Raw genomic sequence first — 22,455 nt, forward strand, 5'->3', positions numbered from 1 at the left:
TTTCTCCACTTGCTCACCCACCTCTGAGCTTTTCAGTCCATGGAGGTAAACCAACACCGAGCTTTTACACAAACCTTGGACTTGTCTTGATTTTAGGATGGTCTAAAGTGCATCTTCTCAATGCTTGCCAAGCTCATGAGCCTCAGTACCCATCCTAGCTCCTGGAGACTCCAGCCAAAGGATGCCCCCCTTCCTTTCTAACACAGCATCCCCAGGGACAGACCACACCTAAGGTAGGTGAAAGTTGGGTCTTCACCCCGAGAACAGACCCAAAGCGGCTCTCCATCACACCACACTAGATGATAGACCCACCAAAGACTGTCTACATGGAGGGATGTGGGAAGGAGATGCTCGCTCAGGAGACGACCTCCCCATCTGCCAGCCCAGGGCTGGGCTGGCTATGAGCTGAAGAAGGTTATCTCAGCCTCCATCAGTGTAAGAGTTGAACGTGATTCCAAGGCAAAACAAAAACAACACCACCACCACCCCGCAGCCCCCGATGGTATAGTTTCCCTAATTTTCACCAGATGGGATTGGTGGGAGCACCATGGAGCTGCTCCTCAGCCCCCCTCTCGCACAGCCAGAAACCAGAGCGAGCAGCCTCTAATCAGGACCAGATGCTTTGTCCTTATCAGATCTTGGCTGGGACTGGAAGCGGACGTCTTTCTGACAAGGATATTTTGGGGGCTCAGCTGTGATAACAAATGGCAGTGAGAGAGCGAGTCTTGGCATGACGCAGGGCTGTCAGAAACATGGGGTCTTTCTTGGGCCCCAGCGGTGTATTCCTGGTGTAAAGTTTAAGAACGGACATAAATCTCAGCACAATCAGGATCCAAGTCATCTAAAGCGGATCTCTCCTCATGCCATGGAAGAAGGCTTTCAATGAGTCTTGATGTTTTACCTGGATCGGCAACTAAGGCAGCTTTGCTCAGAGTGTCTTTTGGAGATGACCTTGGTCTCTGCCAGACCAATCTCTGGCCCCTCGCCCTGTCATGGTGGGATTTCCCACAGTCCCACAAAATCCATTGCTCCTTCCCGCTCCAATGGGAAAAACATCTGAGGCAACACCCAGTGCTTGCCCCGACCAGTCCCATGTCCCATTGTGGCCGCATCCCACTGCTCTGGCTCTAGCATCTCCATCCCTCCTCATCCTGACAGAACTCACAGTGGGGCGCATGGCTCAGGGACCCCATCCTGGCACCAGGGAATGCAGGTGCTGGGGGAACAGCACAGCTCCATGCCGGCTGCCCACACACCGAGCCCTGCTGCTCACAGCCCTGCTGGTTGCCAGGATCTGGCCCACAGTGCTTGAATGGTGGATTAAGTCACTAGCTTGGAGCTTAACTCATCGAGCTGTGCTTGCCAGAAAGCATGTCTTGCACCTAATATTGAGGGTATTTTTGCATCTTAAGGCTTAGCTGCTACTGCTTCACCAGTTTTCATTGGAGAAAGCTCACGGTTTACAGCTTTGTTTAAATTACAGGGATTAATGCACAGCCATTCTTTATTTGACTTTTCAATTACCACCATTGAATTAATCCTGCAGGTTGTTCTGCCTTTTCCATCCTCCCAGCTTTTCCGTCTAGCAGGGTCCAGCAGTGACAGCAGCTGCTGGTGGGCCAGCGGCTGGAGGGAAGAGCTCGCCTCCCCACTTGCTGGACAGTGGCTGAGGGCTCCGCTCAGTTGCTGGCAGGAGATGCAGGCTTGTGCAATCTGCAGTTGATATTTTTGTGCTTATTGTGAAGACACTGCATCCCAGCAGAGACAAACCATGATCTGATGGTTTGGTTGGATAGTTATTTAGTAACATGTGCTGGGGTTTGTTTAAATAAAATGTAATAGTCCCTAGCCTCTGGGCTAGTATTTCACCTCCTGAATATGAACTGAGCTTCATTCCCAGAGCCTGCAACACCCAGCTTTGCTGGGATGCTCAGCTTCTGCCCTACACCAGCACTGCAGTAGGAGCAGAAACCTTTGTTCATAACTGCAGCCCCCAGTTCACAGCAGCTTTTAACATCTACTGTCCTGAGCCCTGTTTTTCCTTTTATTTTTTTCTTGCAGGAGCGTAGATGCCCAAGCCATAGGTACAGGACGCACCCTTGGAGAAACAAAGCCCAAACTGTTTTGTCCTCTCTCTGTGCGTGTATAGATCTCTCTGGCAGCACCAGCTCCCATTCATGGCACTAGGCAGGCAGGCTCCCAGGTGCTCCCAAGGAGCTCCCAATCTCAACCAGTCCACCACTGGCTAAGTATAAGAAAGGGTGGAAACGCTCTCTGCTTTACTGAAGGAGGGGCAGCCAAAAGGGAAGCATCAGGGATTTTATTATTAATTCTGTTCCCTGAGGCAGAGCTAAGAACTGGCTCCCAGGACCCAGGGTACTGCCTTTACTGCCAGATCCTCCTCAACATATGCACCGTAGCGGGGGACAGCCCTTGTGCACATGTTCATCTGGCCAGGCTGATCCGTGCAGCATTCCCAACCCACGGGCAGACCCTGCCAGCCCTCCGGAAGTGGCACCCTCCAGGTCAGGCTGGCAGAGACCTGCCTGTGGCCTGGCACGGGGACAGACAAGGGCGGGGGGGTTGTCTGCAAGGGGGGACCTGCTGCAGCCCCCCACTCCTCTGCTCCAGCCTGGGCACTGGTCACTGGCATTTCTCCTGCACAGTGGCATCAGCCCTCGCCCCATCCCACCAGCTCCTGAGCACGCTACGATGCTCTGCCCACCCCATCCCTTCCAGAGGAGTCACTTTGAATCCAAGATGCTTTCCATCACCTTGACACTCCACAATTACTGCCCTGTGAGGATGGTGGAGCAGGACTTGCCTTGACAGACCGCAGGCTGATGCCTGCATGAGGCAGGCACAGGCAGACTGAGGCAGCCAGGGCCCCTCTGCTTCCTCCATCCTCAGCTCTGAAAACAGAGGGACCTGAGCCACAGGCCCAGGCAGGAAACACTGCGCCCACAGTGCCCCTGGTCCCACAGACCCGTACCATATTCAGTTACCCTCCTCTCTGCTTCCGGCACTTAGCCAAATGCTGCTTGATTTATTTGGTTGGTTTTATTTTAAATTTTTTTTTTGGGGGGTGGGGGGGTGGGGAAGTGTTCTCTTCCCTGGCATGAGCCCTGTCAATGGGAAATCCTTGCTGCTGCTGGGAGGCTGCCATGCCCCCAGCCATAGCTGTGACATGGGCTGGCCAAGGCCATGGCTCTGGGAAGCAGCGTGTGGTCCCCTGGGGCCATGGTCTGCCGAGGTGGGACCTGTCAAATCAACTGCTCAGGTTATTAAAAAATGATTAGTTCACTGTTTGCTAACGCACTGGGTGCGAGCAGGGGTCCCCCTGCCAGTGCCCCCTCAGCCATGTTGCTGCTGCTGCCACAACATCAGTGAAATGTAGGAAATTTCTCCCTTTGCTCCATCCTTGCAGCACTCCCGTGGGAACAAGGATGCGGTGAGGCAGGGGTGGCTGATGCAGCACAGGCAGCGGAGGGATTTTACCTATTACATCTGGGCCCCAAGAGCCATACCTACAAACAATACTAATGCACCCAAGAAGGGAACCCCAAAGCCAAATCCTTCAGTTTAGCTCTGTGGACACATTAATGGTCTGAAATCTGCTTCAGCAGTTCCTGTAGCCCCTACATAAACATGCCAGCATCATGTCCTCACAGCAGTGAAGGTGCCTCGTGCTCTTGTGGCTGCACAATGCACTCGAGAGGGATGATGCGCTCCTTTCTGGGAGGTACTTGCAATCTAAGCTGGAAAAAGATGAATCAGGGATGAATTCCCAGCCTCAGAGCAGCTGTGGCCATCTCAGCCTCTTTAGTGAAACTATTGTTTTGAGGCTTCACAAAGGAAGATGGCTCCACAGAGGGGGCTGAACAGGGAGAGATAAGACAAACCAGACAGGCTTTGCCAGGAGCTAGTGGGAGAGGAGAGGTGCAGGTTTTGTGATGTTTGGCACAGGCTGGAGACCTTGTGAGGTCAAGCTGTGGCTTGATGGCTTGGAGCCAGTGCGGCTCCTGGCCAGCCTGGGGACAAACTACCCTGCCTGCAGGCACTGGGAGACATGTTGCACAGCATCTTCCCAAAAAAGAGGTCCCAAGTGCCACCCCGCAGCTGAAATACACACTGTGGGGTCCTGCACTACAGCCTAGGAGGGAGAGGAAAACCTGCATCAGCACCCCCAGCCCTCCAAGGCAGGGAAGCCATCACGGGTCATTTTGTGAAGCAGCTTGAATGCATGTCTATGGCCCAGACGCTGTCAGCATCACAGATGTTTAGTCACATGCCTTATTCAGCACTTGCCCAGCATCTCTCCAAACACTGACTGCACTGCACAGCAGGTACTGCCACACCAGGACCTTCCCAGGGCTCCTGGGACTCTGGTTGCTCCCTGCCCATCATCATCGTCCCCATCCCTGAAGGAGACCGTGGGCTCAAAACGATGTCCCTGTCTGTTGCCCTTAGTGTGGCAGAGGTGACCAGCGTGATGGAGCCTGGAGGTGACCTGCAGCTGCTGAAGGGAGAAGCTGGGATTTGAGCAGAGGGATGCCCCAAGCATGGAAGGGAAGAGCAAGGAATCCAGAAGAGATTATATCACCTATGCTACCGCCCACACGGAGACACCCCCAGCTTACCTTTGCAGGCCTTACGGTCTGTGATGGACTTGCTGAGGTCCCGGTAGAAGCCCTCCTTGCAGTAGTGGCAGTGCCGCCCCGCTGTGTTGTGCCGGCAGTTGAGGCAGACACCGCCGCTCTTCCTGCCCGAGAGCTTGTACAGCTCCATGTTGAAGCGGCAGCGTCGGGCATGCAGGTTGCAGTTGCAGGCTGCAATGGAAAGGGAGAAGGTGAGGACAAGAGGCAAAGCCTGGAATCCCCCCTGGGTGGGCTGGATCTGCCCCGGTGCCACCTGCTGCTGCTGAGGGCCAGGGCTGCCTGCACCGGGGGAGTGGGATGGGCAGGGCATGGCACAGCACAGCTGGCCCCCATGTGCCGGCCAGATGTGCAGTATCTGCCGCCCCATGGGGCTGGTCCTGGGAGGTCAGGGCAGACTAGAAAGGGCACATGTAGGGACAGGGCACTGCTTGGCTGAAGGCAGACGAGTGTGCGATGGAGGGGTGCAACTGGGGGGTTCAGCAGGGCCAGCTGGGTACCTGCAGCCCTGCCGTCCCCCCTGCCCCTTCACCAACAGCTGGCTCTGGTGACAGAGCCCACCCAGCCTTTCTGCAGGACCACCTGTCTCGTGCCAGGGGGTGTGATGGCATTGTCCTTGCTGCCTCACAGGGTACCATCCTCAGCGTCAGCCACAGAGGCCCCACATTCCTTATATTTAAGGCTTGACCCTGCATGCATGTGGATGCACACAAAGAAGCCCCAATAGCAATCCATGCATGCGTGTGCACACACAAACACCCACAGGCACACTCACAAGCTCATATGCACACAAACACATACACACGAACGTGGGCACACAAATATGCCCCTAAATATCCACAAATCATTACATGTGCACACAAGCACGTATGTGTGCACATGCATGCACACAGAAATATCTACATACCATTACACATGCACACACAGATGTGTACACAAACCTGCACGCTTACACGTGCAGGCATGCACATTCATACACATGCTCATGTGTATGCATGCATAAACATGCACGAATATGCATGCACAGATGCCAGCACATGCACACACACATATGCATGACCCGGCAAACGCACACTATTTTTTCATTAGCCACAGGAACCGCGCAGCCCCCCCGCCCGATTCCACGTGTGCGAGATAAAAAGGCAAAGCAATGCCCATTCCTGCTTAACACCCTCGCAAAAAGATAATGGGAACAAGATTTCCTTCGGCAAAATGCGGCGCCCTCCTCCCCCAGCCCTGGCCCCCTCCCCGCGCCGGTAAATTGAGGTTGGGTGAGAGTTTTTCCAGGCGTACTGTGAAATTCATTAACGTGTCAGCCCAGATTTAACTGCTTAGGCCTGGCTTGGCAGTCGTGTGAAGTTGCCTCCCCCCCAGCCAGCAGCGCTGGTGGGAGCTTCAGCCCGGGCAGATCAAACGCTCCCTCGCCTGCCTTGCTCTGGCCTCGGAGATGCTCGGGGAAGAAAACCGGAGCAAACCCCAGACCTAAAAAAGAGCCTTTTTGGAGGCTTAAATGAATTGAGTGAAAGGTTGTTGCCAGCCTTGGTGCTGCCGTCACCATGCACTCAAAACTCAGCTCCCCTGGGAGCTGCCCCGGGTTACGAGATTAGTGTAAAAATCACATGGCAGGCATCAAAATAACACTCTGGTGTAGTGGTAGGTGCCTTTGGAGGCTTGAACCTTTTGAGCTCTTCCCCATCCCCCCCCCGTCCCCCCAGTGCCAGTGAAAAATAGGGACTTCTGAGGCCAATTCTGACATGGGGCTAGGCACTGGGACAAAGCTCCTGGAGGGAGAGCAGCAAATACTGCCCATGGTCCTGAGCAGCGTAGGATAATGCTGTGCCAGGGATGCTGACACTTGGCCAGGCTTTGCCAGGGCCAGGAGAGATGCAGTGAAGTATCTCAACATCCAGGCTGCTCTTGCACTCACGAGACAATGGCACAGGGACAAGTTGGGGTGGTCTATGCCACTGAACTGAGGCAGCCACGCATAAGTGCAGCAAAGGAACAACTTTTTTGGGGTAGAGCTGCCTTGTTATTCCCTTACGTCACCAAAAGACCAGTTAGGTCACCCCCAAAGGCAGCTTCACTGTCCCGCTGGGAATGCTCGGGGCCACTCCTGTGAGCCCCCGGCATCCTCTCTGGACGGAAAGGGGACAGCAGCCCAGAGGGGAGGCGATGGGCGACGGAGGAGAAAGGTCAGGTAAATGATTCGCTGCCCTTGGCGCGGGTCCCTCTCTGCCTCCAGTTTAATCAGTGAGAGAGTAACTGGCCAGGACCTTTTCACGGCATCACCGACCCTGCCGCAGGCTGGGGCCCCTCCTGGCTGGCATGTCTCCATCAGTCCCGGGGCCACCTTTCCCTGGGAACATGCTGCAGATCCTCCCAGGAGCCAGCTTTTGGGAAGAAACTTCCTCTGGCTGCCCAGCATCGGGTCCCCTCTGCCTGCATGCAGCAATGCTGCCCACGCTGGGCTGCTGCTCCCAGCCCCGGCTGGGCATCAGCAAACTGCCGCCGGCTTAGCAGGAACCAAGCCGGGATTTTGGCGTGATCCCGACCAGCCAACATGGGTACCTGGCTGGGCTTGGCCATGCAGGAAGGGGTGGCTGTCCCCTGCTTGGGGACAGGGTCACACCAGCACGCGTGACTGTCCCCTCACCCCCCCTGGCGCAGCCATCCAGCACTAATCAGAGCAGACGGGTCCCCACTCTTACCCAGCTAAATACTTGCACTGTTCCTCAGTGCCGACTTGGTTGCAAGCTCTGTCTGTCTCCCGTTAATCACTAATTAAAGGCTTGAATGTTCCCTGCTGTTTGGGGTATTAATAAGAATTTAATTGCACAGTTTGGGGCTAATTACGTGGTAGCTCACTTCCGCCCTTGTACAGTATGCCAATTAAACAATCATATGATCAATTAAACAATCACAAGATCTAATAATTTGCTATAATAGACTAATTAAACGTCAACACCTTGCAATGGAACAACCTTATGTTCCTCTTTTGATGGTGTTTGAACCCCTGCCCAGGCCCTGGCCACCCTACAACCTCTTCTCCTCTGGGCTGCTGCACATGGAAGAGCTCAGAGCAATGGCACGAGGGGCTTTGGGGCAGGGACCCTGGATCAGGACAGGCAGCACCATGTGCCGGGGCACATGGGTGCAGGCCACGGAGCCCGCGGGGCAGAAGCAGGGCTCGCCGCCCCTGCAAGCTCCCTGGGAATAATTAGCAAAGGCAGCCGGCTCAGCGAAACCCTAGACCGGCCACTGCTGCCAACCCGCAGCGGATTCGAGCTACGCCCCTGCTTTGGCTGGAGGAGAGCCCAGCTGGGACGGCAGGGCAGGATGGGGCTGCACCTCCGCCCTGGGGATGGGAACAGAGACCAGAAAAGCCCCTTCAATCCCATCCGCACTGCCCCTCCATCATGGGGAAGGTGTTTAGAGAAAGGGGCCTGGGCTCCTGCCTCTACCACTAAGAAGCAAGAGGGGAAATAGAAGTGAAGAGTCCTCCCTGAGGGGCTGTGAGCTGAGGATAGGTGTGCGAGGGACAAGACTGAGCTGCTCCAGCCCCATCCTCAGAGGAACAGGACTCAGGATGGTCAGACAAGAGTTAATCCCCTTCACCACAGTGGTGGCTGCCTCCCCAGATCATCTGGGATGCTGCACCCCGTGGGGAGCAGGTGCCCAGGCAGGGGTGGCAGGGGGGATTCTGCCCACCTGCCCACCTCCAAAAGCCATCACCTACCCTGCACCACTCCCCCCGCTTTCTCTGGGAAGAGCTGGGGCCAGTGCTACTGGGAACACACTGGTTCCCAGCACACCTGGGAGAGGCTGGGGAGCACCCCACCGTGGGGCACGCGGCAAGGGAAGGGGCTGCAGATGCGACTGCCAACAGGCCACCGGCAGCACGGATCCTGCTCCGCAGGGTAAAAGAGCCCAGGCCAGGTCACTGGGGCATTTCTGAGATAGTTTTTGCCTGGGAAGTGCTGAGACAGAGAAAGCAAGCATGCATGTACAGGAAGGGGCAGAGGACATGGGGGAAGCACATGGGATCCACTAAATCACATCACCCCTCCAGGGATTTGTGTTTTCAGGCACTGGCATCTCGGATCGATTGCCACAGCCCCCCAGCCCAAAGCGAAGGGAGCAGCAGGCAGCAAAGTCTTCCCAGGAGAGCGCAGCCCCTTCCCCGCCGAGCCCCCCGATCAAAGCGAGCCCCGTGCATTATCCCGGTGCTCCCGGGAGCGCTCCCGCCGCGGCCACCACAAAGGGAACAAGAGCTCCCGCATTACCAGCGAGTGCATCAATTACTTCCAGTGGCTGCCTTGTGCTAATCCAATTCCCCCCCTTCCCCAGGCCGGGGGTTTGGGGGGCAGCCTGCCGAGGGGGAGACCAGGCTGCCCCAAGCAGCTCAGTGTGTGCAGGCAGGGACCAGCAGCGGGAAGGAAGAGGTGTGAGTCTGCAAGAATAAAGCTGATGCATCACACAGTTGGGGCTTGGGATTTTGGTGATCCTGCTCCCGCTGGCCGCTCTGCTGGGATTATGCTTCGCTGAGCCTGACCCAGGCTAAAAGCTGGGGACACACATGGATGGGGACACGTGTCTCTCCTTCCTGACCCTCTCTCTCTCTCTCTCGTTTTGGGCAGCGCACAGCAGAGGGTACACAGAGCATTCCAGTATTGGCGGAACAAGCTCCCCACAGGACACACAGCCCTTTTGGGGTATTGGGAAGCCCCCTGTACCCACAGACCAATGGCACTGCTCTCTAACCACCAGGCACAGGGCCACGCACCCTGCGGCATGGAGCTGGCACTGTGCCCTCTTGCCAAGCCAGCAGCATGGCAAATCCACTGTCACCATCCTGGCTGCAACATCCCCAAACCTGCCTGCTTGCCAAAGTCACGCTGTGGCACAGTGATGTCCCTGCGAATGCCACGGCCACCCTATGGCAGCCATGGCGAGGTCATGACCCGTGCGTATGCTCAGACCCCAGGCATCACAGGGCTGTTTCACCCCTGCATTTCCCCACACCAGCCAGAGGCAGAAATTCATGTGAAGTAAGAAAAGTTTGCCCTCACCTTCAGCTGCCTGAATGGATGTCCCAGCTCCGTGATACGGTGCAGGACATGAATTTATCCCCATGCCTGAGCAGGCAGAGACACCCATGCACTGAAGGGGGACAAACCCCCATGCAGGGTGCTGGAGAGCACAGAGACAAGAGGTGACATCCCAACACGACCTGATGCTGTGCCAGCCCTATGGCTCCATCTGGACCCACTGCCGGGGTGCTGCAGCCCCCCCAACCCTGCCCCTCAGCCAGCACTGGGCTGACAAGCTCCTGCATCCATCCACCTTCCTCCTGCTCACTCCTCTCCAGCCACGCGTGACCATCCACCACAAGCCTGCATCAGTGATGCCCGGCCAGAGGAGAGAGCCCGAAACCCCGCAGCCCCCAGGCTGAGCAAAGGGAACTTCCCGGGCGGCCTCTCCTTTTAATTGGTGCTAATTGCTGCGTCTGTTCGTGCTGGCTGGGGAGATGTCATTGTTGAAAGGCACAGAGGGGAAGGCTCGGGGAGCTAATCCAGCTTTCAGCCGCTAAGCCCTTCGGAGGCGGGTGATGGAGAAGCTCTTTCAGGTCCCTTCAGAGAGGGCACAAAGCCCGATAGGGGAAAGGGAGAAAGAAGGGGAGAGAATCAACAGGAAAAACTACTTTCACACGCAGCTCGGGGAAAGGTCTTTGTGCGCGGGGCTTGTTGGGGGGAGCTTGAAGGGACCGCGCTGTGCCCCCACCTCCTCTTCTCTCCCTCATTTATCTTTTCAGCCCCATCTGCCAACAGGGTGACGCAGCTGGGGACAGGGATGCTCAGGAGCACGGCCCTGCAGCACCAGACCCTCACCCCACAATGGGCACGACGCACAGGAGATCTGCAGATGCTCCCCCAAAATGAGCCTCCTCTGGTTTAACTGCTTTTGTGCCAGCAGAGCCACCATGCTGCTTTACTGGAGGATTCAGTGGTGAGGCAGATGCAGTGTGGGGTGCTACAAGGGAGGCAGACATCGGGTCAGGGTCCTCCTTTTGTCCCAGGTGGCCTCCATGGGTTCACCCACCAGCCGGAGCCCTCCCCTGCCCGACCTGCCGGCAACTGGAGGCAGCAGCCCTGTGCAGGGTGCAAAGTTGAGGGTGGGGTTTTTTCCCTGAATTTTGATCCAAAACTCATCTTTCTGAGACAAGTGAGAAAAAGCAAGGGCTGGCACATTCTTACAGGGTGTGAGGTGCTTTAAAGCATCATCTCCAGCACTTGCTTGAAATCCACTGCCTTTTTAGCCATTCCTAAAAGAAATCCACTGTAATATATATATATACACACACACACATAAAGCCAACAGCTGGGATCTCAACAAGACACTGATCACAAATACTAACAGGTCCCTCTGACCTCCGGCACATCCACTGAGCCTTTCAGGGGCTGATTAATGGTATGCCTTTCCCTTGTCTCCATCCTCCTGCCACCCCCTGGGACCTGGGCTCCAGTCCAGCAGGAGCAAGAGGCTCTTCCTCCCTCTCCCAGACCTTCACAGGGCTCTGGCATCCCCCAACCCCATCCCAAATCAGGACAAAAGGCAAAAACCTCCACTAAAATCTCACAAAGATTCACAAGCGGGACAGCCAAGCAACGCCAGTTTGACGCTTCAGAAACGTTTCATTTCAATGATGGTATTTTTAACTCATGGAAGCCTTTGCAAGGACCGAAAAGCTAAAAGCACCATGGAAAGCACCGTGCCAGACTGAACACAGATGATGAAATGTTGAATGGAGATATCTCGAGTATTTCCCTAATCTCTGCCAGGTTTTGCTGCCTGCTCCCTGCCTCAAAGCACATCTCGCAGGGGCCTGCCATGATTGCCCCTCCTGGCACAGGCACTGCTGGTTTACTGCCCGAGGGAAACACCTCCTGCAGGGCATCCCACACCGAGGTTTACTGACACCAGTGGTTTTTTGGAGGGTGAGCACCTGCAGCAGAGACCAGGTAGATGTTTGAGCCTTTCCCAGCCCTCCAGCAAGGGGGATGCTCCTCAGCACTTCCAGACAAGCACGCTCCATCACTTCAGCTCAGCACCCACCAGTTCCTCCGCCAGTAACCCATTTTAGGGTTTCAGCCCCAGAAAAAAAATAATAAAAAATTAAAAAGCACTTACCCAGACACTCGTTGGCCTCCCGGGCGCTCGCCCGCTGCCAGGGCCGGTCATAGTGGAAGGGCTTGCAGCGGTCACACTCCGGACCCTCAGTGTTGTGCTTGCAGTCACACACCAGCTTCTGCTCCTTGTCCTTCACGCAGCGTGCTGCATGTCCATTGCACTTGCAACGCCCACCAACCTGCAGCTCCCCCACTGCATAGTAATAGGGGGTCGAGCCAGTACCTCCCTCCTCCTCACCAGCATCCCGGCTGCCCAGGTCACGGAAAAGATGTGGGCGGCTGAAGACCACACGGATGTCGGTGGCCGTCACCCAGTCCTGGAGCACGGGGCTGCTGTCAAAGTCCTGGGCAGAGGGTCGCCCATCAAGAGTGCTGAAGGCAATGAGCCCACCAGTGAGGGGGTAGAGGTCAGTGAGGCCATCAGTGCAGAGAGCCTCTTGCTCGTTCTGCTTGGTGACAGTGGCTTTGCTGGGCTTGCCGTAGATCTTACGGCACTGGGAGGAGTAGTACTGGTATGGCACCCAGGTCTTGCCATAGTCCATGGACTTCAGGATGGCAGTTGACTCGGGACGGGGCGAGCAGAACTGGAGGCTGACATAGACCACCTCAAACTTCTTGCCGAGGGAAAGGGTGAGGGTGACATTCTGGGGCGAGTGGTGGAGGGTCTCTGAGCGCCAGCATGTCATGTTGGATGCAGTGTTGAGGTCAGTCAGATAGGCGGGTGGGTGGGCTCGGCGGGGGTCTGAGGCATTGCAGTGCCGTGTCGGGGGCTTCCCACATGTGCTAGAGGCTTGAACCTCTTTCCCAAAGGCAGCGTTGACAAATTCAGGGATGCAGCGGCGAGGAGCACCGCTCTCATCATAGCAAGGGTCTGGTGGAGTCTGTTGGGCCATGAAGGGGTTCACTGTCTGGGAGAGGCCCAGCATGGCGGTGGTGAGGAGCAGACGCAGGAGCTGCAGGACCTCCATCCTCCCAGGGTGAGGGAAAAGGCTCCTCCCTAGGGCAAGAGCAGAAAGAGCAAATGGCACTGGCAGCCCTGCCAGGAGCCACACGGCCGTGGCACTGCCCATGCAGGGTGGCTAGTAAGGGATGGGGAACACCCCCATGCCTGGCCCTCAACCCGTGTCCACCTTCCCACCCCACATCTACTGATGCAGCACCCTGGGAGCGGGGCAGGGAGGCAATTTGCACTGCCTTATCCACACCCATCCTTCACCGCTCATCAGCGAGAGTGAAATACCACGGGAAATGGCAAAAGGAGCTTAGCTTTGGAAGGAGGAGATTGAAATTAGGGTCCAGCCCTCCCCCAGCCTCTTATAAACTCTCAGGGGTGACAAGACTGTTCACATCTGCCACCAGCCCCAGCTGTCACGCGGTTGCCAAGGACTGGTGGCAGGGAAGAGCTAGGGAGACCTTTCAGCTGCAACAGTAGCTGCGAGCTCTGGGTTATCCAACTGCGGTCTGAAACAGCTCCTGCCAGTGCAGGAGAAAGGAGCAGCAGCAAAAACAACTTACAGGGACATTTTGCAACAGGCAGGAGCTTTCCAGGATGAAGCCCCAGGGCTCCTGGGTCCAGCATGACTTTCCCTGCTGTGCCACAGCCCCAGCAGCATCCTGCTAACCATGGACATGGTGGCTTCTCCAAGCTGGGACTGGGTCCCCTCCAGATCCCACTGCCACACTACCTGAGCATTCCCAGTGGCAAAGGGAGGTGACTCTGGCCTCACCCCCAAGAAACCCAGGTTTGGGTCTGGCCTGTCTGTTAATGGAGGGAAAGGCAAGGACCAAATGCAGGGTTTGGCTGAGCTCCTCTCCCAGCAGCTGCAGCATAGGGTAAGGGGTGCTGGGTGGCTCCCAGGGGACACGGCCCATCTCCCATATCATCGCTGGCTTGGAGGGTGGAAGAGGAGCTGGAGTTCATGTCCCCTCCCACCAACTCCAGCTGCAGCAGGAGCATCCCACAAGATACAGATCGGCCATGCCACATCCTTAGCATCATGCAAACTGCCATTCCTCACAGATTCACTTGAGAATGGCCCCAAACACTGCAGCTGGCGGCAGAGACCTGAGCTGCCTGGCTGAGCTGATGGATGGCATCAGACCTGCCATCCCACATTTGGCTGGAGGGGCCACACTGTCCACCCCAGCCACCAAGCCAGGTTCTCTGGCCTCTGCCAGCCTGTGGCACAGGCAGGGCAGGTGGAGGGGATCCTCTCATTGTCCCTTCTCCCACTAGTGAATCCTTACAGAGTTTTGCACTTCACTCTCAGGAACAAAGGCCTGTGCCGGCAGCATGACCCAGCATAGCAGATGCTGCGCTTCCCATCTACAGCCCCCAGCACCACTCCTGCCGGTCCAGCTGCCCACACTGGCCAAAGGAGGCCGGCAGGGAACAGCCCATTTCAAATGATCTGGGTTTTTTTGTTTGGTTGGGGTTTTTTTTCCCCTTTTACCAAAAATAAAAAAAAAAAAAAAGGAAAGGAGCATGGCTGTGGAAGAAAGCTGCCTGTTTCTGAGCTGCCAAACCGCAAATGGGGGGAAGCTCCTCCCTTCCAAGCCATGCTCAGCTGCTCAGCCAGTGCTAGAGCCTGTGCCCGCCGAGGCAGGAGTGAGGACGGGGGTCTCAGCCCATCCCTGGGCATCTCCTCCAGGACGAATCCTGGCCCTGCCACCTCTGTGCCAGTTTCTCACTGCTTAATCCTCTGCTGATGGAAAAGGAGATGCTCAGTGCTGAAAAACTGGTGGCTGCCTTGGTGGTCTCTGCATCACCCCAGCAGTGAGTCCCCCGCTATCCGGCAGTGCTGTGGAGCCTTTTGGGGACACCAGCCTATGGCGCGGTGGCTGGGCAGCCAGCAGGCAACAAGATGAGGGATGCTGTCCCTGGAGCACCTGGATTACCGAGAACCCCCTACTCGAGGAGCAGGCTGCAGGCAAGGGCTGCAGGAGTAGAAGGGTGAGCTGCAAGGATGGAGCAATCAACACAGCAAAGGAAGCACCTTGCCACAAGCACCAGGCAGTGAAGAGCATTCCCTGCTGCAGGAAGCCCACCAGGCTCTGTCGGGAGCCCCAGCCCCACTGCAGGCAGCTGCCTCCTGGGCAGGAGGCAAAGCCACAGCTGCTGCAAGCTCCCCAGTGTCTGCCTGTCTGGGAACCTGAGTGAAGACAGCACCTGGCTGACCCTGCTAATGCAATCCTGACGGGACCATCCCCAGCACCTGCCTGGCGCAGAGCAGCAAGCCAGAGCCCTGCTTCTGTACTCACATCCAGCACAGCAGGCTGCAAAAAGCTGACCTATCCCCCTGCAATGCCCGACAAGACCTGGCCATGTATGTACCTGCAGAGACCAGCACAACCCCTTCAGTCCTGTGATGCTGCCAGCTTCTCCTTCATCCCCATCCCACGGTGCACCCCACAGAAAGGGACCCAGCCAGGTGCAGCCACCACTACCTCCCATCCCACCAGCCCCAAGGCAGTACATAGCATGAGGACAACCCCATGGGAAGACCTTTGCGCTGGGAGGAGCTAGGAGAAACCCCTGGGGATGCCTCAGCAGCTGCATCCATCCACCCCAGGGGGACTCAGGGAGTATTGGACAAAGTACCCACTAAACCCTGCTAAGGAGGATCTTCTCCACCTCCTCTCTGCTACATGGCAGCAATGGGACAGGATTAGGGCCATGCTCAAATGTGCCACCTGCAAATACCTTTTAATTCCCTGTTTGGTAACACACAAAGGTAAGGGGAAACCCTGCCCAGGGGAGAGAGACAGAACCAGCAACAGTAATGGCAAGGGGAGAGCCCAGAGGTGAAGGTGTTACAAGCAGGGGTGGGGGCAGCAGCTCCAGGACCCAGGCTAGGGTTACCACTGCTTTTGGGGCACATGGGGAGCACCAGCATCTCCTGCCCATTCTCCCTGCCCCGCTGGCAAACTCCATCCCTCCTGCCAGCCAGACCAAAGCAAAAGCTCCAGAGATTCAGTACCCAACTTTTGGGGTCTCTGCTCCTGCTGAGGAGCAGCCGCCGGGGAGCCAATGCTCACCCAGCAGTGCATCGGCGCTGCAGAGGCAGGGCATGAATGGAAATCATTATCATCTGCAAGACCACACACAGGCACGCACGCTCCGCGCTCGGCTCACCCCATTATCCCGCTGAAAGAGAGCCGGGGCCGGTGGTCTCTGCAGACCTCACCTCCGTATCAGAGAGGAGGGCAATCTGCTCCCTTGTATGCATATTCAGAGTGACCCCGGGACTGTCGGCAAACTGCCAGAGGCCTGGGAGTGGGTATTTCTCCTCCCGGCCCCCATATGCCCCCCCTTTCCACTTCCCATCTTCACTGCCCCTGGATCAGATCAAATGGAGACACTGCTGACTAAGCAGGGAGAAAGGAGATGAGCCCCTCGGCGCTGAATCCAGCCCAGCACCCGCTTGGATCCAGCACAAGGAGGAACATAAGCAATGGGGTGCATCTCCCAGGGACAACATCCCAAAGGTGTCCCCAGCAAGGCTCTCGGGTGGCCGCCAGCTCCTGGCCACCAGCAGCACCCGAGGAAGCAGCCACCCTCCCAGCTCCTCCCCAGAAGTGGCTGCATTTTTGAGGTGGGCGATTTCCTCACTCCTCCGCTCGGGGAATGCTAACAGCCGTGCGGTTTGGAAGGAAGTCATGCCGCCATAGCGCTTCAGAAGTGTTTTAAAAAAAAATTAGCTACCGCATCCAGCACCTCCACACCCCTTCTCCCTACAGCAACACGCTTCCCAAAGCAGCCGGCAGCATTTCCCTGCCTTGTGGGAGGCTTGTCGGGGTGATGCTCCAGCCCACTGTGGGTTCCCTTTTCCATCACTTTCTCGGGAGGCAGTGCTGCTGAGAGCAATGCTGGGCACAGATGCATGCCCAGAGCTCAAGGTCTCCCGGTGCCAAGCCACCAGGTGGGTGCTTGGTCCCCAAAACTGAGGCAAGTGCAGCAGGTGAGCCAGGGCAAAGAGAACAAACTTTCCCAAATACAGACGCTGGTGCCTACAGCAGGCCCAGGGTCACCACCCAGTAGACTAGGGGCAGCAACAGCTTTGCAGAGGTAATTACAGGATTAAGTGGAACAACACAGGGCGGGAAGGGAAGGGGGTTATTAGCCAGATTTGATCCCAGGACCTCTGTGGCACGGGAGCAGCCTTCTCTAATTAAAGCTGAGGGGGGAGGTGTGAGCAGCCTGAGTGGTGCTCCACCAGCCACTGCAGCCCTGCTACCAAAAAATGTGGGCTTAGAGGACAGGAGATGGCTAAAGCTGAGCAGCCAGCACTGCCTGGTAGGGGAAGGGGAAAGCCCCAAGGGATGGCAGGGGAATGGTGCCCTCCTGCCAGGGACCTGTGCTGCTCCCCTGGGTCCTCTGCGATGCTGCTGGCATGGTGCAGTGGGCTGGGTTTCTCCTCCAGGCCAGGGCAGCACAGTGCGTGGGGTGCTCGCATCACCTTAGGAAAGCACATGGCCTCACTTGCAAATGGTTGAGATGGGGATGCCTGCTTTCCACAAGGTGCTGCATCACCCTGTGCACAGGGATGAACTCCTAAGTGCCAGCACTGGGCAACGACAGAGCCACCCACCCACACAGGGCACCAAAAGGCCCCTCATGGCACAACATAGCCATGAAGCAGTGGGTAGAGAAACCCCAGGCAAGGACCAAAGGACCCGGCTGCTTGAGTGGACCCAGCAAATAGATCCAAAGTGCTCAAATAGGGCTGATCCATGAGGATTGCTCTTCCGTGAGCTGTGCCACCCCCAGTAAAGCCTGCCAGCAGCTCTGGTGTCCTCTGTGCAGGAGGGCACTGGTGAGATGGGAGGGGAGGAGACTCAAAGCAGAAGAGGAGCAGCGTGCTGAGAAGCTGCAGCCGGGCACAAATGGCCAACATGTCCCTTAATAAGGATGTATAAGCTTTTAGACCTTGCACATTCCTACCTCATTAGGGCCTTCCAAGGGCATCACCTCTCCCTTGCCACTTGTGCTGTGGGAGCAACCCACTACAGATCTGCTCCAGCCCCATAAATAGCACCCATCCTGGGGAGCTGCCAGGGTCCCCAGGTCCCTCTGCCCCCCTCCCCTCCATGAGCACCAGTCCCTCAGCCACCGTGCCAGCTGGCAGATGTTGAGTGGGGGGATGCAGCAAGCAGAACACGTCAGGACCAAACTGTGCTCCGGCCATGGATAAATCATTCCATGTGTCGCTGTGACAAAAAAACACAACTGAGAAGTATTTAAAATGAAAGGAAAAACCCCACGCAGCCAAGGCACTGGGACCAGGCTCGGCTTCCTGGCAGGAGGGAGTGCGCACGGTGGGGAGAGGCCAGAGGGACACAGCAAGGCGGGCAGTACTAATTGCCTCCCAGCCACTAATGGAGCAACGGGTGCCCACTTGGGACGCAGCTAATGGCACCAAGGAGATGCCTTGCTTTTCTTTACAATCTCCCTCCTCTCTTCTGATATTTAAATCAGAAGCTTCCAAGCACTATGGATCCATGGAACCAAGTGCTCTGGGCAGCCCCTCAAGCTTTCCAACCCTGCTCCCCAAAGTATGTGCAGCTCACATGGGCAATTACACGGCAGTGCCTTCCTGCAGCAGGCACTCCTGGCGATAGATACTGCAATGCACTCTGGCAGGCCGGAGCCAGAATTACACAAGCCATACGATACCCCAGCAGTGCCAGGAGACGCATACAAATTACACTGCACGCAGGAAAGGATGGGCCAGATTCTGACCTCAGCCCGTTTGGCATCAGCCAGAAGTAACTCCATTCAGATCGGGCCAAACCAAGACGTAAGCGACTCCATTCAAATTTACACTGGCATACCTGTGGTCAGAATCTGGCCTGGCTTGAATTAGTTGCTGCCTGACGTTACAAAAGGCAGAAATGGAGCCCAGATTTCCTAGGTTATCGAAAACAACTAAAAAAAAAAAGGGGGGGGGGTGGGGGGGGTGGCAGGGGGAAGAAAGAAATCCACTACAAAACAAACAGTCCCTGGGCTACCCAACCATGTGCACAGAGCTGTGAGAGGCTGGAATGCCCAGATGCGTCCCTGCTCACCCGTTTTGGTAATTCATAAGTCACAATGATTTAAGCATGTTATCACCCACATGCTGTGGAGCTGAATCTGTTTTGCTACAACACTCTCGCATCCCCTGGCCAGCGCAAGCCAGAGATCTCCTCCTCACACTCCCAATGCAACAGCAGCTCAAGGAGACATCTGGAGCCTCCGGCCTTGCAGGAGCAGAAAGCATGCCTGCCTTGATGCTACCCTATTTATTAACCTCTACTACTGCTTGACTTGTTGCTTTGCCCCACTCTAATCCCACCCCACCTCCCTGAACCCCTTTCCACACTCCTGCCACGCTGCTCAGCTCTGCCACATGCTCCCAGAGCATCCCTCAAGGTGCAGAGGGCTTTCTTCCTGCTGCTCCCAGCAGATGCATGGGACTTGCGTGGTCCCAGCCCAGAAGTCCTCATCACTTCAACCCCTTTCCACTCCATATGGGAATAAAGTGATCTGGTTTCCATAACGTCCCTCGTTGCCTTTTCACAACATGCCGGGCACAGATGTTGAAAATAGTCTGGATGAATATTTAAAATGGTATTCAGAGATGACAACATTTGGCCAGCTTTGAAAGATCTCTCACATCGGGTAGAGGATGGCTCACAACAACGGGGCCGGAAACATGCTGCACTTTGACATCTCATTTTTTTTCTTCCCCGCCTCCCCCTCGCCTCGCCCTGGCTATTGGTACGATATTTCATGCCCCTGGTGTCACACAGCCTGTTATTGCTTGAGTGCCAGCCAAGTCTGCAGCATTTGGAAGAGGCCGTCACGTACGTTTTTAAACATCACGGGGCAAAGCGGAATATGGAAAATCTGTCGCGTTTCCATACTGAGCACAAGTGTCCTGCGCAGGCTCAGGGAGGGGCTCATGGGGGCACAAAATAATTGCTTCCTTATGGAGCGGGGCCTGACTAACAGGGTGGGGGAACAGGAGGCAGAGGTGCCGTGGGCACCCTCAGCATGGCGGGCTGCTTCCCTGCAGAAGGAAGACCAAGCTGTCTCAGCACATGCCCCAGGGTCTGCACCAACACTCACCTCCTTCAGGGCTGGGAAACCCTGCTCAGATCCACACCTCTGCCAGCTGCCACCCAATGTGGGACCTCTGTTCCAACCAGCCCAGGCTGAAGACATGTTCTGGCACCCAAGGAGCAACAGCAATGCTCCTCAGCCTAGATTCCCATCAGCTTGCATTTCTAGTGGGCTCCTCGCTTCAGGCCACAGCTGCATCCCTGTGTCTGGCTTCTTTCTTCCCCAGACTCCAGACTTACCTCTGCTTCTTCCCAACCCCGTGTTACACCTGCTCTCTTCTCTGCAGCAATGCTACTCGCCTTCCTCCTTCCACACACAGGTGGAGGAGGAAGGGCTGTTTGGACCCCCGCAGCCCACTCTGCGTTTGGACCGCTGGACCTCCTGTCCCCTCACCAGCTTGCTCCAACCAGGTGATCAGAAAAGCACAGCAGCTCCCTCTGTTTTATAAATGGAATATTGCAGAAAAAAAAAAAAGTTGCCCTCCACCATCCAAACACCTTGGAGGGTGTTTTCAAAGCATGTCTCAAGCCACAGCCCGGCTACACTAGTTACAGGGAGCTCCAGCCTCTCCTGGCTTTGAGAGCAGGCACCAGAAAACTTGACCAGGGGAGAAGGATCTGTGTCATTTCCAGCCATCCGGGGTTTGCACATCCAGGTCTACACTCAGTATCATTTCAGCCCGACTACAGGTTCGACACTAACAGCATGGATGGAGACAGGGATGCTCAGCCTGGTTTACATCCCGTATGATCATGGGGTGAGGTCATCTGAGAGAGGAGAATCCATGCACAAGTGCTGCCTGGCTGAACGGCAATCCGGCAGGACCGCTGCACTGCCGGAAGAGCTCCTGCTGCTGCCCACGGGGCCTTCCTCACCCAACACTGCTCAGCGAGAGCCAAGCAAGGCAGCAGACTGCTGAGCGCCACGTCCCCCATCATGCCAGTTATTCCTTATCCCAAGAAAGGTATTTCCATCCACCCACTCTCCAGTGGGCCGGGGAAGCTGCCAGAGGGACAGCGTTTTGAAGAAACAAGGGTTCAGCAGCCCTGAGGCAGAAAAGCAGAAACAAACCCACCAAACACAGCCTAGCTTCCACTCTGCCTGTGCCACCACCCACTCACCCATGCCCCAGCCAGAACTGCCAGCCTCACCCCAGCTGTCATTTGGGGCAGGGTGCTGGGGAGTCTCACCCAGCCTGGCCCCAGGACTGCAACACAGCTGAGGACATGGTGTGGGAGTGATTTCCAGAGGGACCCCCCCCACCGAGCTGCCTCACAGCGGGGGTGTCTCTCAGACAGCTGTGCTGGGCAGGGACCAGCAGCAGCCTCACGCATGGGTTGGTGGTGAGGGCAAAGCCACCCCGTCAAAGTGCCCAGTGGCTTTGTGGTGGTGGAGACCTGAGCAGAGAAAGGCCAGCGGAGACCTGAGCGGAGGAAGGCCAGGCAGGAGCTGCAGGCAGGGAGCACGTGTGTGCCCGGCCAGCCGGGGCTGGCACTGCGGGCAGCAGCCAGGCAGCGCTCCCGTCGCCGGTGGGTGCCAGGGCTCAGCGCCTCGGCGGGCTCCGGTCCCCCCAGCAGCTCCGCGCAAAGGCGGGGGGGTGGGGGGGGGGCCTGCGACACTGCGAGGCTTCGCCCAGCGCCGAGCACCCCCGCGTCCCCCCCGCCGGGGCGGTGGCAGCGAGCCGGGCCGGGACAAAGCGCGGAGCGGTCGGGGCTGCGCGGGGCCGGCAGCGGGGCTCGGCTGCGGACGGGCGGCACCCCCGGCCCCGCTGCGGGGAGGTCCCGGTTTCGGCGGTGAAAGGATGGAAAGGGGAATAAAGGGAGGGTGGGGGGAGTGGGAAGAGGGAGGAATAAAAGGCAACGAGGGAGGGGGCGGCGGGGAGGAGAGCAGGGAGCTGCTCGGCCAGGGCCGCCGGCGCCGGGAAGTTGGAAGCGCAGCTTACCGCGGCCGCGCAGGTAGCGGGGTCGGTCCGGGCAGCAGGTCCGGGGGGCAGGCGGCGAGAGGAGCCGGGGCCGCCGCAGCAGCCGCAGGGCGGGCGTGGGGGCAGGTCCCCCTTCCCTTGGCTGATCGCAACACACACACCAAAAAAAAAAAAAAAAAAAGCGTAATAGTAACAAATTGCCAGGGAAGAGGGGCCGGGGGGGGGTTAGAAAAGAAAGCAGAATAAGGCGAAATAGTGCAAAGCGGGAGTGCCGCTCCCGGCGGTGCGGGCGGGTCCCCAGCGCCGTGCCCGCAGCCGGCCGTGCTCCCGCCCGCTCCGCCGCACCGCCCGCGGCTGCTCCGGCTGCGAGAGGGAGGGAGGGAAGGGAGAAAAGGAGAGAAAAGGGAAAAACAAAAAAAAAAAAAAAAACAAAAAAAAAAAAAAAAAAAAAAAGCAAGAAGTGGAGAAACTGAGCCCCGACCGCTGCCTGGAAGCGGAGTAAAAAGGCTCCAATAAATCCCGGGTTGAAAAGACGGGAAAAGTCACCTCCCCGAGGAAATCAGAAGCAGATTTCGAGCCATT

The 22,455-nt window shown here is 56.9% G+C and overlaps 1 protein-coding gene across 1 annotated transcript in view; it reads right to left on the reverse strand.

The window, feature by feature from the left end:
* The window catches only part of NTN3 (netrin 3), a 31,975-nt gene extending 9,947 nt beyond the window's left edge, over positions 1-22,028 (reverse strand). The window contains exons 1-3 of the mRNA XM_055708820.1: positions 21,895-22,028; positions 11,847-12,842; positions 4,641-4,829 (exon numbers count right to left, since the gene is read on the reverse strand). Coding sequence (XP_055564795.1) covers positions 4,641-4,829; positions 11,847-12,813 — 1,156 coding nt within the window. The 5' untranslated portion in view covers positions 12,814-12,842; positions 21,895-22,028. The remainder of the gene's footprint in view (positions 1-4,640; positions 4,830-11,846; positions 12,843-21,894) is intronic.
* Between the last annotated feature and the right edge of the window lie 427 nt (positions 22,029-22,455).

This window comes from Falco cherrug, chromosome 4 (genome assembly GCF_023634085.1).
Source record: "Falco cherrug isolate bFalChe1 chromosome 4, bFalChe1.pri, whole genome shotgun sequence".
Classification (NCBI taxonomy): Eukaryota; Metazoa; Chordata; class Aves; order Falconiformes; family Falconidae; genus Falco; species Falco cherrug.